Genomic DNA, 16,395 nt, shown 5'->3' with positions numbered 1-16,395 from the left:
ACATACACACACACACACACACACACTCTCTCTCTCTCTCTCTCTCTCTCTCTCTCTCTCTCTCTCTCTCTCTCTCTCTCTCTCTCTCTCTCTCTCTCTCTCTCTCTCTCTCTCTCTCTCTCTCTCGACTCTCTCTGTCTCTCTTCCAAAAAAGTGTGTTGAAACTTGGAACTGGGGATAATGCTGACGTTTGGAAGTATAATAGTTCAAAGGATCTGATACAAATGTGATACACTTGCTATCACTAATTGTATCCATGTTTCTCATCTATAGCTATGGTCCTTTACCATCTCTTCTCATTTTCACCATCATCAAATATAATCATCCTCTCTGGCTGTCAGTACTATCCACAAATAAAACATATTAAAATCTAGGACATGATTCAACCTAAATCAGAATTTAAAATGTTATTCATATTTTGGTCATGTTTGGGATTGTTTAAGGGCTAAAACCAAACTATTAACCAACAGTCTATTCTATTCTGTTACCAAGCCACATTTTCTGGACATAGGCTACTGTATAGATAGGCCTATTATGGGAGACTTCTGGACATAGAATACCATGCTAACTGCGAAGGAAACGTGGGGGGAAACAGTGACAATAAAATAAGTAGCTGCATTGTTTGGTCTATTTAAAGTTCACAACCACTTGAGCTGTACAACAAAAGTCAGATTGATACTTCCCTTTGAGATCAGCAAAACACCACTGGTGTGACTCATGTACAGCTACAGGATGTTGACAGCACACGCCACACACAGTTCCAAATGATGCTCAGTTTCCCAAGAATCAGGCGTAGCCTACTGTTCACAATGGCATTGAACTTCTCCTATTAACAAATAGTGATGCACTAAAACCACCATGACATTACATTTAATAGCAAAGAAAAAAACAGGTACTATGGAATAGTTGGCACATTTATGAACACCCATTGAAAAGAGCTAATTGATCTTATCATTTAAGAGTTGTAGCCTAACATATAGCCTAGTGAAAACATAAATGCATCCAGTTTGCAGTGTGAGAAAACGGCATTCATCGTGTACATTCAATAAACTCTGTCATTAATTTCTGCACATTCGATGTGGTTGATCACCCGCTTATTGTAATAAATCTGTTAAACGTTCCTCGTTGATGGTGTGGTCCTTGCAGTGAACCGAAGTGGTTGATGGTGTGGTCCTAGCTAGTGAATGGTCTATTATAAAGGGAGCAAGTGGGCAATGTTTGTTTGTTTCAATTTTTGTCCCACTGATGATGTCATAGGAGGCATTGTCACTTCACTGATGGTGTCATCATAGTAGGCATTGTGTGATGTCATAAGACTGATGATGTCATAAGAGAAAAATCATCTCATGATATGTGAGCGCACGCACGCACGCATACACATACACACACTCACAATTCAACTAACCTTTGCTACCAACTGTAGACTATTTGTGAGTGATGTCATCAGTGATACAAAGTTGAGCAATTGTGCGCTGTGCATAATAGAGCAGGCGAGTCCACGCAGCAGCCGAGCTGCGGGTGAGTCCGCAAAGCGGTCGAGCTGTGTATGCGAGCTGCAGGGCCAGCTTGGCGAGCTGCAGGGCGGGTGAGGCCGCGCAGCGGCCAAGCCTAGGAATCGAGCGTGCATAGCGTGCAAGATGATAATATAATTGTTATTTCTTAGTGATTATGAGATTAGCAAACCACTTGTAGAAATAGTTTAGGGATCTGTGGGTTCAGGACTAGAGAATGTATCAACCAGCAACAATGTAGCCTATATGAGCTCCAAGGTGCCTCACCCGGACCAAATTACTCTGGTTCCAGGAAGTTATTTAGAGCTCATTTGCAGTATTTACAGTTCCATGCAGTTCTACATTGTCAGTCAGTCCTGCAATCTACCATCTTATGTGGTACAACTTAAAATGAATGCTACAAAAAAATTGTAGGTAGCATAGCCAGGGATGTATTACCGAACGGGCCTACGGCTCCAGGGGCCCAAGAGCTCAGTGAGCCCATAATCCAGAGCCTCTTCACAGGGCCACCGTGTATCTTGCCCGGGCCTGGGACCAAATGATTCTTAGGGCCCCAACCCTTTATTTTTGATCAAATGTTCCATACATTTATGGACAATTAGAGGGTTATTGTGCTTTTGGCTTTGAGTGTCCCTGCACTGTAAATCCTGTGTTATTGAGATAGAGTCCAAAATTAGCACCAGCCACTAGCCAAATGCTGGTAAATATGCAAGTGGCTGGTAAATTTGCTTCACTCACCAGCCAAAAAAACCCCAATGGTAATCTATTGAGTAGCTGGGACATTTTTTACATTTACTAGCCATTTGGCTGGTGGACAAAAAATATATAATTTTGGAACCTGTAGTGAGATACAGGTGAATTTATTTCTTGTTATTGTGCTGTTAGCTTTGAGTGTTCAGGTGGCTGTGCTGTAAATCCTATTGAGATGCAGCTGAATCTATGTTATTATTCTGGCCTTAATTGTGCATGTGTGTGCTGTGAGGAAGGGGGGGGGGGGTTTATGCATCCAGGCACAGGGGCCCATCATGTCATAATCCTCCTATGACCATAGCACATGTCAATGCCTACTGCCCCAAGCTATTGCTAATACTCCGTGATGCTTGTGTGTCATTAATTATATTACTTTTTGGCTGATTGCAGCTACTATCCGGCAGCATCATAGTTTTCACGATTGGACCAAATCCATGTTTACTATTATTACTATTACTATTACTATTATTTATTTTCTAGGGGTCAACTGTTGATTTTTGGTGGCAATTATTGGAAGTCAACAAGTGTTGATTGAGAGCTGTTTGTCCTCTCATGGTGCTGATATAGAAATATAGAAAATAAATTTGATATAGCTCTGAGGCGGCTGTGAAAAGTGTTAACTCTGAAGGGTGTTGATAGTTGTTGATATATTTACACCCTGAGAGTTAAAGAACACTGATACATTTGGAGTGTAGCTAGTATGCTGCTAGGCCCAAAACAGTGGGTTTGACACTGGGAGTGAGGTCACCCAAACAGGAAGCTGGTGTAACCTGTGGTCTCTGGTCAGTGGCCACTGGGAGGCAGTTCACATCCAGCTCCTGTGTTTGTCTCGGCTAAAAGTGCAAACCCTCGGCTCACCACAAACCAATCCTCCTCTGAAAAGGATCCGTCTCAAGAGGGGATTTGACAACAGGTGCCTTGTTAGCAGCGGGGTTACTCCAGGGGACATTAAGAAGCAGCATTCCCCTTATACTTACAACTCCCCCTAAATGAACTCCACACACCACAAAAACCGCATCTGAAGAGCTGGACTCACAATATCTGGGTCACAGCACCACTGTAACTGATGGTTGCATGCTGACCAATAACAGCATTAGAGCAGGCTTAAAGTTTAAACTATAGAAACATGTTCACCACCACTTGAATACAAAGGTTTAATATGCCGTGCCACTTGAAAGGATCCACCTCTAGAGATGAAGCAGGTATTTTACAGTAACTTACTGGGTCTACAATACACAATTCCAACAATATCACACTAGAACACCTTTCACACAATATAAAATCAACAATTAAGACACTAAACTAAACAGGAAGCCTTACACACTGAAAATCCACACTATAATGAAAATGATTGATACATGCACAGATATTTTTCTTCATACATGACCAGAGTGATGGGAATGAGAAGTATCGGAACAAACTGATTTGGATCGAGCTGTACTTAGGAGAGAGCATGTGCTAATGTGATGTCACAGTAGACCTGCACTATGCTCAATGTTGCTGTATAGTCCAGGCATTTTACCACAAACTTTGGGTCAACGTCTCACTAATAGCAACAAAACCAAACTCAATGGATTTTGTGTCCTCAATTAGTGCGTTTACATGCACAGTGCACACATTAAACAGACTGAAAATAATCAGGTAACTCTAGAAATCCGATAATGAACGGTTTATTATTGTGCATGTAAACATGCTCAATATGTCCTAAATAGGAGAAAAATAATCTTAAGGAATCCTATGATGGGAAGTTTTGAAAATCACCTAAATATGATCCAAAAGGTGAATAGTTTTTTTTAAATAGATACCACCATGAAACCTCCCCAGTTGATTACTTACATTAAGACAATTATTTTTTGTATTACAAGTTTTCTGAAATTGTATGTTTAATTGTGCAAATGAGGCATAGGCATACATTTGTGCTAATTTGCATAGATTTCCAGAACAGAAACTTGAACATTATTGGATAAAGCCAGATTCAAAGGTAGCCTAGTTGTTGTCATGGAAATGTTGTGATCTGACAGCAAGAATATGAATTCTCAATATGAAGGCTGAAACATTCATACTGAAAGGCTATTATAATAACACACAGTCAGTGACACTTTTTTCCTATTTAGTAGAGGACAGTTGGCCTATGTGACAAAGTTAGGCAATTATAGCTAAAACCATGACATGATGTAAAACAACAAAATCACTTTTTGGGCTTACTGCTTTCAATCATGCAATGTGGGAATAAGACCTCTTGGAGTAGGCCTACCTGTTTGTGAGCATTCGCTGAAAGGTTTCAATGTTGCAATATCAATTTCAGTTTAATCACAACATGAAGACGTTATATTCCCTATATGATATGATGTTATTTCACTGTTAGGTCTGACTACATTTTGGTGAGCGCTGTAGGCTATCTTTCTAAGTGCGATTAGGGTTACCCTCATATGACCGTATGAACACAATGTGGGAGAGTTTGTGGGTAATGTAGTTTTAAGGGCGAGCAGGGTGTGTGAGGTACGTAGTGTGCTTGGCCTGACTCTTGCTGTCAATCAGAAGCAGCTGGTTATTCTTGTGGTGAGAAATGATCTCCTGGAGACTGCTGAAAACCTGAGAGAGAGAGAGAGAGAGAGAGAGAGAGAGAGAGAGAGAGAGAGAGAGAGAGAGAGAGAGAGTTGACTAGATCAGTTCAAGGAACTTTATTGGCATGACGTACATGTACATGTGTCAAAGCATAGATACAAATATAGTTAGAAATAAAGTAGAATAAAGTGAAGCAAACTGCATATTAAATATATACATTCATCACATAGAATATTTCTGACAATAACAACAATAACAGTGATGATTACAAAAAAGCAAAGTTAAAGAAGAGTTAGTTCATGTGTTTCTTACATTATGGCATGCCATCACATCACATACTGAGCAGCACAGAGTTCTATTTCAACATTTTCTCCAAGCAGGAGACACATTTTTTCATTGATGCTGAGATTTTCAGGGCTATTTGAAAAGTATCTGTTGCTGATGTGTTCATACAGGAGAGAAAGAAGTGTTCACTCTATTTCTCCTGAGTCGCATGCACACACAAACAAACACACTGTCTTTGCAGCCAGGTTTTTCTGTGCCTGCTCGTCGTTGGTGGTAACTACATCATCAGCAGCTTCCTCTGTCCTCTGTCTGGACTGATTCTGGGCAGATGCTGGGCCAAAATTGTAATTTGTTTAAAGGTTTTGAAAGCATTTAGTTTTGTTTATAAGTTCAGATCATCAGTATAGATACAGATCATCCCTCTGTTTAGTCTGGAAAGGTGGAGGAATGCTTACTATGCTGCATTCCTTCCACAAATGCCTTTCTCTGTCCCTTTTGTATACTCAAACTATTCATCTTTGTTATGTTGATTATTTCCTTTTCCTCTTTCCCTGGTTGGACCCTGCTCCCCCCCCCCCCCCCCCTCTCTCTCTCCCTCTCTCTCTCTCTCTCTCTCTCTCTCTCAGTCCTGCCTGCCTCCTTCATCCTCACCTCTTCGTTCTTCTTGCCCTCCTTTCCGAGGGCGTAGCCTTGTGTCTCCTCCAGGAAGCGGATGGGAATGTTGTACACCTTCTGCCGGTAGAGCACGGCCAGGGTGAACGGCTGCCGGGCGTTCTGGGCTGAGCTGTGCCGAATGAGGAAGGCACCGTCCTGCAGCAGAGAGAGAGAGGGAGAGAGAGAGAGGGATGGAGAGAGAGAGAGGGGTGGAGAGAGGATGAGACAGATTGGACAAAGCAAACGCTGTAAAAACACACTGTAAAAAACAGTAGTGCATATGTAATGCACAGCAGATACCAACAATATTACTATCGCAGCCCAGAGGGCATTTCACTAAGCTGGGGGTCACACAGAGGGCTTGAGTGTGTGTATGTCATGATAGGTTAATAGCCAGCCCCCCCCCCCCCCCACACACACACACACACGCCCTTAATCACTAACCACCACACACACACACACACACACACACACGCACGCACGCACGCACACACACACACACACACACACACACACACACACACACAAACACACGATAATCAATACATTGTCTGCACAGCAGCCTTGCCATAAGTTGTGGCTGCAATCAATCTCACATCATTAGCTGTTCATTTGAGCATGAAATGAGACAGGGCCTCTCTGTAAACCAGGACAAAGGGACAGCGAATCCCTCATATAATCACATCAAAACGGTTTGCCTTACCTTGTTGACTCTCAGCAGGAGGTCCTCAGCAGTCTTTCTCTTGCAATCTCTAGCAAACCATTCTTTGTCCTATAAATATATCATGACGTAAATATATCAACAACAGAGTTTGGAACCGCTTCTCATATTTACTTGTATTTTCTCAGGACTACAGGGAGCCATACCTCATTTCCCGCCTGTTTGGAAGCTTTCATACCACTAGAAGACACTTAAAAGACATAGACAAGATGTTATGGGTGTAGTTAAAAGAGATAGACAAGACGTTATGTGTGAAGTGAGGGTTTGAGAATCCCTCATTTAGCCTCGACTGCATGGTCAAATTTGTTTGATCCATGCCATATTATGGATTGCATTATAATTAGTCTGATCCATGCCATATTATGGATATTGCATTATAAACAGAATCCAGCTGATGACCCCATCCCATCCCTTAGGATTGTCAGCTTACCTGCAGGCTTAGTGTCCACTATTGGAGGAGGTGGAGGGCTGAAATAAAGACAGCAAGGCTAACATTATATAGTGAATGTAATCTTGATACAGTATGCATGCACCCTTACACTGATGGGGTCCACTGCAGAAGCCATTTGGAAACAAATGTTTGTCCTCCTTGCAACTTTACAACTTGCAACTAATGTGAAATATGTGCAGCACATAGCAAAAATCTTCTGCCATCTCCCTTTAGCATACCTGCATTAGAAATCCCACTACCTCCCCTGATTCCTTCCCTCTAACCTGCATGGTTTAGCTTCCTTCAGGTTCAGCGGCAGAGGGGGCTTCACCCCGGGAATCGGTGGCGGGAGTTTGGCAGGAAACGAGGTGCGTCTTGCATCCATATGAGGCGCTGGAGTGACAACATATTGCTGCTTTTCATCGCTGTGATCATAAATGGTTGTTTGTGGATGTGACAGGGTCGCTGTTAAAGCACAAAGGAATATGCCGTTCTTACCTGTTTTTACCTCATTAAAGGAAGTCAAGAGTGAACTCTGAAAGAGAGCAAATGATAAAAGAACAATGAAAGATATCAAAATGTGTTGCTGTTATTGAAGGTGCGGTGTCATACTAAGGAGTTGAACTTAAAACAAACAGGAATGAAAACTGAAAACATCCAGTTCTGTCCGTATCTTGGCAAGCTTCTCTTCTCTTTAGATGAGATTATAATCAAACTAAGCACTCAGATGAGACGCTGAACACAGATATACTGTGATACACAGAGATACTCACAGACTTTGCTCTGGGAACTGGAGGCTTCATTCTGCAGATAGAGGGAATATCAATTTCCATTATGCTGTGAATACTCATTATTTAAGCACATTTGCATTTTTACTAATTTTATAGGAGATGGAGCATAATACTATGCAGACAGATTATATCCTAGACCTGTGGTTTTCAAAGTGTGAGGCGGGCCTCCCCAGGGGGGTCTCCAAACAGTTTCGGGGGGGGGGGGGGGGGGGGGGGCTCAGTGAATGAAGTGAAAAAAATATTACATTAGTTATTGCATTAGTTATCAAAAGGAGATCACATAGAATAGCTTAAATGTGTGTGATTTGGTTAAAGTGATAGTTCTGAGTTTTGAAGAAGTTTACTGTGAAACAAAGACCTTTTTTATGTCTTTGGTGTAGTCTGAAGCATGTCAACAGCAATATCAGACTATCTTGGCTCAATTTGTTGAGTGGCAATGGGCTCAAACAGAACAATTTAGAGAGAGAGTAGGTCAGCGGAGGACCAAAATGCGTGACTCATTAGCCAATGAACAGCCAGGAACGCTACTTTTGAATTGTAAAATAAAGCTGATAATGTACAATTTGATAAAAAAAAAACTTTCAAAGTACAACACAAACTGTCAATTTTTCTGCAACTCGACAGTGCTGCTTAATCTAGGACCTTACTTCCTGAAACTCTTGAGAGTAAAAAACTGGTCCATTGGAGTGAATGGAGATGTCTCTTCTACTGTATATACATGGCTCTGGGATCAAATAACAATTGTGATGGAGGAAGGGGGGCTTATCCAAGCTTTGTCTGAGTGAGGGGAGGCCCATAGCCTCAGACTTTGAAAACCCCTGTAGACCACCAGGTTCTGGTCAGGCAGCTGCCTCAAAACCGCTTTGATCCAACATGAGGTGTGCTTACATGGGTATGTGGGGAGGTGCACTGACCCAACATGAGGTGTGCTTACATGGGTATGTGGAAAGGTGCTTTGATCCAACATGAGGTGTACTTACATGGGTATGTGGGAAGGTGCTTTGATCCAACATGAGGTGTGCTTACATGGGTATGTGGGAAGGTGCTTTGATCCAACATGAGGTGTGCTTACATGGGTATGTGGGAAGGTGCTTTGACCCAACATGAGGTGTGCTTACATGGGTATGTGGGAAGGTGCTTTGACCCAACATGAGGTGTGCTTACATGGGTATGTGGGAAGGTGCTTTGACCCAACATGAGCTGTGCTTACATGGGTATGTGGGAAGGTGCTTTGACCCAAAATAAGGTAATAATAATAATAATAATAATAATGATTGGATTTATATAGCGCCTTTCCAAGTGCTCAAAGCGCTTCACATAATCATTATTTGTTCACACCATTCGTACCGGTGGTTTGAAAGCGTGGCAGTTACACATCGGCGCTCAACGGCCCCTCCATACGAGGCAAGGAGGGTTGAGTGTCTTGCCCAGGCACACAACGACAGCAGCTGGGAGGGAGCGGGGATCGAATCGCCAACCCTTGCATCATTGGCCGACCCGCTCTACCTCCTGAGCTAAAGCCACCCCAGTTTGTCAGGTAGTTAGCTAGTTAGCTAGTTAGCTAGTTAGTTAGTTAGTTAGTTAGTTAGTTAGTTAGTTAGTTAGTTAGTTAGTTAGTTAGTTAGTTAGTTAATTGGTTGGTTGGTTGGGTGGGTGGGTAGGTGGGTAGTTGGTCGGTCGGTCGGTTGGTGCTGACTAAGGTGTGCTTACATGGGTATGTGGGGAGGTGCAACTGCTGTCTTGGGAGCAGGATGCATCCTCATAGGCCCACGAGGGGCAGGAGGGCAGGCTGAAGAGCAGGGAGAAGATAAATTAGCATTTTCACCAGAGTGAGTGACATCATCTGCAAATGAAAGCAGTATTTCTTCTGCACAATAGTAATCCAAGTGATATATTTATATATATATATCCATGAGCTGATCACTCTACACTGTTTATGCAGACTTATAATCAGCACTGCAGAGCTATGTGGAGTTTGATGTAGCAGGAGTGCAACGTACCAACTGTTGGCTCGAGATACAGGTCATCAGTATCTCCCTGAATCACAGGAGTACAAACATCAGCACGTCACATAATACAGGCGAGGGAGTATCATCAAGTTAGCAAACTTCAGTGACTCACCTGTTCTTCATTTGGATCCAGATACACGTCTGAAATGCAGAGAGGAAATACCAGCCAAGGTCTTTACATAGCTGTTATGGTGTAATACAGACCCCTAGTGGTGAAATACTTCTCAAACACTTCCTCCATAGTGGACTATGAGAGCCAGAACAGAAGTCAGCCAGACAGTTTGTCAGGTAGTTAGTTAGTTAGTTAGTTAGCTAGCTAGCTAGCTAGCTAGTTAGTTAGCTAGTTAGTTAGTTAGTCAGTTAGTTAGTTAATTGGTTGGTTGGTTGGGTGGGTAGGTGGGTAGTTGGTCGGTCGGTCGGTTGGTGCTGACTATTCAGCACCAACATTTCTGTGGTGTTTTTGCAATGCACTTAGATACATTTGCGACCAATTTGTTGATGACGTTTGAGTTTGTGTTGAGTTTGTGTATGTGCCACTCTTTTTCTGTGTTTGTTCATCCACAGTGGATATATCTCTGCTCATGCTGACTGTACAAACAAACTGCTGTTAGTTACTGCTGATGCAAATGTCTTCTTGTGTATCAGAATAGTTTTCCCGGGACCAGACACTAGGGTGTTTAGAACAGCAAATAGAAAACCTTCTATAAACTGGGTTGAATCACTGTTTTGCTTTAGTTGTCATAGACCTGTTTGCACTGGTAGCAGTGATTACCTTCCTCAAAGTTGGAGGCCGGGGTGGGAGCGGGTACTGGGACAGCGGCAGGACGGGCAGGAGCCATCTTCTTCACAAGAGACTTTTTCCCAGGCTTCTCTTTTCTATCTATCTCAGGAGCTGGGAAGGGGGGGGGGTGAAATGGGAGTTGAAGGAAAGGGTTAAATGGATGGTATATACCAGTGGTTTCAAAGTCTGAGACTGTGGGCCTCCCCCCAGACAAAGGATTCCTATATGCCTATTGGATCATGATTATGTTATTTGATCCCATACAGACTCAACAATTGAGCTAAGATATATTGCTGTTTGACATACTTCAGACTACACCAAATACATAAAAAGGTCAGTCTGATGGCATTTATTTGTTCTGACTCTGGGAAAGTGGGAAAAACTACTGTATCTCTGAACTATTTCTTTAACCAAATCAAACACATTTTAGGCTATTCTATGAGATCTCATTTTGATAACTAATGTCATATTTTTTTCACTTCCATTCACAGAGCCTCCCCTGAAACGGCTTGGAGCCCCCGTGGGGAGGCCCGTCTCCCACTTTGAAAACCTCTGGTATATAAACAACAAAGAAGAAAAAACATTGACAGTGGCTAATGAATGAATACTGATGAATGACTCACGTTTGTTGCTTTTGGGATCAATGTAGAACTCTTCCTCATCATGTTTCTGTATGAGAGGGACAAGATCATTTCATTTGAACAAGAACACATGAGACACTGGGTTTTAAAAGCTTTGACTGGAGTGACATGATGGCTAAATGTAGCCTGCTGGCTAGGCTAAATGCACCGACAGATGTCAGACTGCCGGGACACTGAACTGTAATTACCGAGGCCTTGCCCATTGGTGTCACCTTGGCCGGCCTGGGTGGAGGAGCAGCCTGCCTTTGTGGAACATCAGGGTTGGACGATCTCTCTGGAAAGCCAAGTATCATAAGGTCATATCAATGAAAATGGCGACGAGTTATTGAAGGTATCTGTATCTAAAGTTTTGATTAACATCTGTAATAAATGACTCAATACAGCACTGTTACCCAGATAAACATTCTCTTCCACTTGTCTAGGCGGGACTTTCACAGCCGGACGTTCACATGGAGGTGCTTCGTACATGTCTCCATCCTCTTCATCCTGCCATCAGCAAATACACAGGGCAATTATCTTAAAGGTGCACATGAGACATTACTATAAATATTGTTGACAGTTATGATTTGACAAATTGCTTTACGGCACAAAATACAAAGAGTGTCACTGTTTTTCCAGCATTGAGTTTTAGTAGATGGGGGAATGAGTGATGTTTATCCTTTTCAGTAATGCGAATGAGAAAACAAACATACAGAGCGATACCAGGGATGAGGAGAGAGAGGGTGGACAAGCAGGAATGTCCTCTTTGTGACAGAAAGCAACACTCTTTATATGGGGTGTGGTTTTTAATCCCACAGACCGGCAGGATAAATCTGGGTGGGGAAAGTGAACAACCGCTTGGCCCTCCCTCATTACAACCACTGAGGTGCCCTTGAGCAAGGCCCTTAACTTATCCCCAACCGCTCCGGTGCTCAGTGGTCAGCAGATGTGACTGTGGTTGTACTGGTCAGCATCCAGGTGTGACTGTGTGTGTGAATGTGAACAGGGTGTTCCTGAAAAAGACATCATTGCTCTCAGGAACCCCCCTGAATAAATAAACTAGGTAAACTAATTTGATACTTTTATGTTGATGTTTACAAATGGTACACAAAGTACCATTAATAAGAAGTGGATATCTGAGCAAACCTCTACTTACAAACTCATCTTCTGGCCAGCCAAACCCTGCATTGTTATCTGAAACAGAATGAGTGAGACAGAGAGACAGAAAGAGAGAGGGGTGGATATCGAAGAAGAGGAATACAATCCAATAAATAGTTATAAATGTTTTTTGTTTTGTTTTTTCGTTATTAAAAAAATGAAAGGTCTAATAAAATCTCACCTATCCGTTTGGGTGGTGCTGGAGGCCCATTGTGCCTGAGAGGAAGAGGAGAGTTCATACTGTAGTCTCCTTTGTTGTTTTGTTATTGTCACATGCATGATGTCATCCTTTCCACCCTTATTAAAGTGATAGTATCAAATATGGATGACAAATAAAGGTGATTTGGCTATGCAAAGTGTTACTATACTTACAGGTTCTTCAGTTTTCCAAAGAAGCTCTGAAAACACAGAAACCACACATTTGCATTCAAAGACTTACAGAGAGGCGAGTGGAGGCGAACAGACTGCGGCACAGCAGGGATGCTCCATTTTTTAAGCTATCTCTATGTGAAATATCACAATTAAATGCTCTCTTTAGATGATAACACCACATGTCTGGTTTATCATTTACATGTAGTTAAACGTTACCAATCAGCCGCATCATCAGACCTATTACCAGATCTGGATCGATGCTATGTGGTGAAGGCCACACAGACAGACAGACAGACAGACAGACAGACAGACAGACAGACAGACAGACAGACAGACAGACAGACAGACAGACAGACAAAAGAGCTTTATTTAGGAAGACATGGCGTTGTGTTGCATTACAGATACTGCTACCCCAAACTTCAGTGGGTGAAGTCATTCTTACAAGAACTTAATTTGCTGTATGTCAGTCCAGCTGTTCTGAAGCACAAATTAATCAGTAAAATCACAACAGTGTCCATCTGTATAGGGATAGAGCTGAGGTTCTTCTGGGCATTATTTCATCTCCATGCTGAAGCAGAGATAAATAGGCTACACTTGTTAATAGTAAATCAGGAAGTGGCGCTATCTCTGTTTTCCCACAGAGCCTGTAGTCAGCCGGTCGCCATAGAGGAAGTGTTGATGTAAATGACCATGGACATGGAGAGGGGGAGGGATTATAGACATGTGAAGATTATTGTGTGTTCTGTTTGTCTCTCTGCAACTCTCTCTCTCACTCTCTCTCTCTCTCTCTCTCTCTCACACACACACACACACATACACACACACACACACACACACACACACACACACGCACGCACGCACGCACACACACACACACACACACATACACACACACACACACACACACACACACACACACACACACACACACACACACACAACATGCCACACACCTGTTGATTTACTGTATCTGGTTAATGACGAGCAGGTGAGAGGTGGGCGAAAGGACAGAGACCTACATTCATCCCAAATTGCAAACTCCACACAGAAAGGACCTGGGACGAACTTTCTTTCTGTGAGGCAACAGTGCCAACCACTGAGTCACCATGCTGTCCTGAGGGGAATTTACCTTGGTGTAGCTCCATTAACAAGTACAGATCCTGTACAGGACCATGGTGCTCACATCCATTTCCCATCCTGGCTGACTGACTGACTGACCCGAAAATGCCTCTGTTTGACTACAGCTCCACTAGCGGGCACAGTGGTAAGAATAAAGAAACCAATGACAGTGAAGTTCATGAGATACCATACATACGCACCTAAAAATATATCAAATCCACAAATTACAATCTAACACAGTTCAATACAGTGCAAATAAAGCCCACACCTTAATAAGCCCTAGTTGCCATTACAGAGGCATGAGGTTCAGGTGGAGCTCACAGCCAATGATCTGGTTAACACTCTCAACTAATATCAGCAATTAAAAAAAATATCAGTTTCTCTATCTCTATTCAACAGCAACAGTGTTTTGCTGTGTGCTAATGTTTTCCTGTTACGTGCAGCTCTCTTCCATGGACATCCCCTTTCACCATGAAATCTGATTTGATCAAGAGCAAGACACCACAATGTAACTGTTATCACGTTGGCACTGGAAATGACAAGCTATTTTTATTTTACATTGTGATACTAGACAAAGATACTACAGCTACAGTATGTACATGAACATCACCCTGATGAGACAGTAACTGAACAAGTAGCAGCCATTAAAGTATCGATTGCAATAATGTCTCTATCTTATGGTAAAAGTGAAAGTCATCCTTACAGTGTTCTGTGTGTTCTGAAACCCAACTGAAGGGAAAGCTCTCATGTTGCAGGTATTTACAGACTATGTCTATGCACAGTGTTTTAAACCACATAAATGGATTGGTACCTGCAATACTTTTGAACTACAACACCCAATAGGTTTTGAGGTCGACACAAATTTCTAAATTAATGCAGATGAAGAGACAGCACAGATATTAACGTAAGGCTTTGAGATATTTTGCATTTCCACATCTGTGCTGAGGCCAACTTTGTAGAGTGAACTTAGAAAAATGGGGAAGGGGCGGATATATTGTCATGGTATGGTCTGTTACACAATCTGAATCATCATGCCTAAACATTTCAAATAAAAAATGTAAGAAAATCTGCATCTCACTTGCAGCGGAGGAGTGCGCCGTGCTAGCTTACTTTACATAAGATACTGTGCCCCCAGAGTGGATACTTTACTGAAACTGTGCCCCCTTGACACCTTACATCTGTAAGGTGTCAAGGGGGCACAGTTTCAGTGGGCATGATCTGTGTGCTTTGAATCGCCCGTCAGAAATTTGAAACACATTTCCTTCTGAGATGTCTGCACCCATAGGCTCTTACTATTGTCTCTAGTGCGCAGTATAGACACCTGGCACCTAACCACATTATTTTAATATTTACTTCTAACCTATGGCTATGCAGGCAGTTGAGATGAACCTCTGGGTGAATAGTCCAACCAAAACAACTTTGCCAAATTAATTCTTTTCAGACAACAGAATTATAACTGTCCAAAAACGATCACCACCTCATCTACTGTTCAAGTTCACCATCGACATGAGACAATGAAACACAGCAACTGTCCTCCAACACCACAACCATCAGTTGTCTAAAGTTGAAATAAACAATTACATAGCAAATGTAAATGTTCTGAATATGTTTAACTGAAAAACAGATTGAAATATGTTTTTTGAGTTCTCAATAAAGAATTAGATTTTATTGAGGACTGGTGAGGAAGGTTTGAGAAGAATAAAAAGCTATTTTTCCAAACAGAAATGAATGTTTAACAAGTCTGTCTGATCTCTCAGACAGCTTGAAGCTTCAGGCCCTTGCAAACATTAGCTATCCAGTAATTGTCACTGTTTTTCTAATAGTTTCCACACAATCACACTGTTTCCAACCACTTTAACAATGTAGTCTTCTTTTACACAATCTTTCCCCTATCAAAGCGTCTAAAGGGAGCGATGTTAAAATAAAGAGTAAAGTTTACAGTGGACTCATTTACAACGGTAAAACTCTCATCAACAACCCTGACCCACTTCCTTCCCACAAACGCCCAATGTTTTCAGAATACAAACTAATAAATACCCAATTAAAACATGTACATTACCATTGTCATGATTTAGGACGAGTCGAGTCCCACGGCTCAAGTCATGAGGAAATGTCCTTTGTTTTGGCTCTCAGATGCAAATGGTTATGAGATTGAAACAGAGCGATATAGAATGTCTGTGCAGAGCAGCTCTACCTGTCCTCATTTGCATTTCCTACCTGTGTGAGACAGAAGTCTCACCTGCCGCTGGCCAGTCTGCCGTTAAATGAGCTCACACACACAAGTGCAAAGCTGCAGTGTGCAGCTGCAACCACCGTGCTCTTTACACTGCCTGCCAGCTTCCCTATACAGCCACCTGCCATTGCCTGGAGACAATACTGCTATCACTCACTGTGTTACTGGTGGTAAAGGCTTTTCATCCGTCATCCATCTGCCAACCAAAAAGGAAATTATTAACCCACATTATTACACACACACACACACACACACACACACACACACACACACACACACACACACACACACACACACACACACACACACACACACACACACACACACACACTTGGGATAACAAACTGTCAATGAAGTCATTAGTAAGTCATCTTTAAGGAATACATTAGCATTTTT

General features: G+C 42.2%; 1 protein-coding gene across 2 annotated transcripts; it reads right to left on the bottom strand.

Annotated features, from left to right (window-relative positions):
- Positions 1-3,428: 3,428 nt before the first annotated feature.
- LOC310783627 (uncharacterized protein) lies at positions 3,429-16,003 on the bottom strand. 2 transcript variants are annotated; one of them, XM_083644531.1, is made up of 19 exons: positions 15,826-16,003; positions 12,648-12,673; positions 12,457-12,491; positions 12,274-12,311; positions 11,531-11,624; positions 11,327-11,412; positions 11,121-11,166; positions 10,489-10,608; positions 9,829-9,857; positions 9,708-9,744; positions 9,418-9,496; positions 7,690-7,720; positions 7,415-7,451; positions 7,201-7,309; positions 6,917-6,954; positions 6,633-6,676; positions 6,469-6,537; positions 5,763-5,921; positions 3,429-4,853 (listed from the first exon to the last, which is right to left on the bottom strand). In XM_083644531.1, exons 1-19 carry the CDS (start codon positions 15,832-15,834, stop codon positions 4,737-4,739), a joined length of 1,203 nt encoding a protein of 400 aa, XP_083500657.1. In that variant the 5' UTR covers positions 15,835-16,003; the 3' UTR covers positions 3,429-4,736. The 2 variants fall into 2 exon arrangements, with proteins under 2 accessions (XP_083500657.1, XP_083500656.1); XM_083644530.1 differs by having other exon boundaries at positions 7,201-7,451.
- Between the last annotated feature and the right edge of the window lie 392 nt (positions 16,004-16,395).

The sequence above is a fragment of the Poromitra crassiceps genome (assembly GCF_964638095.1).
Source record: "Poromitra crassiceps genome assembly, chromosome: 10".
Classification (NCBI taxonomy): Eukaryota; Metazoa; Chordata; class Actinopteri; order Beryciformes; family Melamphaidae; genus Poromitra; species Poromitra crassiceps.
The sequence above is the reverse complement of the archived record's forward strand: the minus strand, read 5'-3'. Positions and strand labels throughout refer to the sequence as shown.

Bases quoted from the DNA above. Each gene is read 5' to 3' on its own strand.
- LOC310783627 (XM_083644530.1), bottom strand. The intron at 12,492-12,647 runs GTAAGTATAGTA...TCTTCCTCTCAG, and splicing joins TTTGGAAAACTGAAGAACCT to GCACAATGGGCCTCCAGCAC. The intron at 6,538-6,632 runs GTATGGCTCCCT...ATATATTTATAG, and splicing joins CCAAACAGGCGGGAAATGAG to GACAAAGAATGGTTTGCTAG.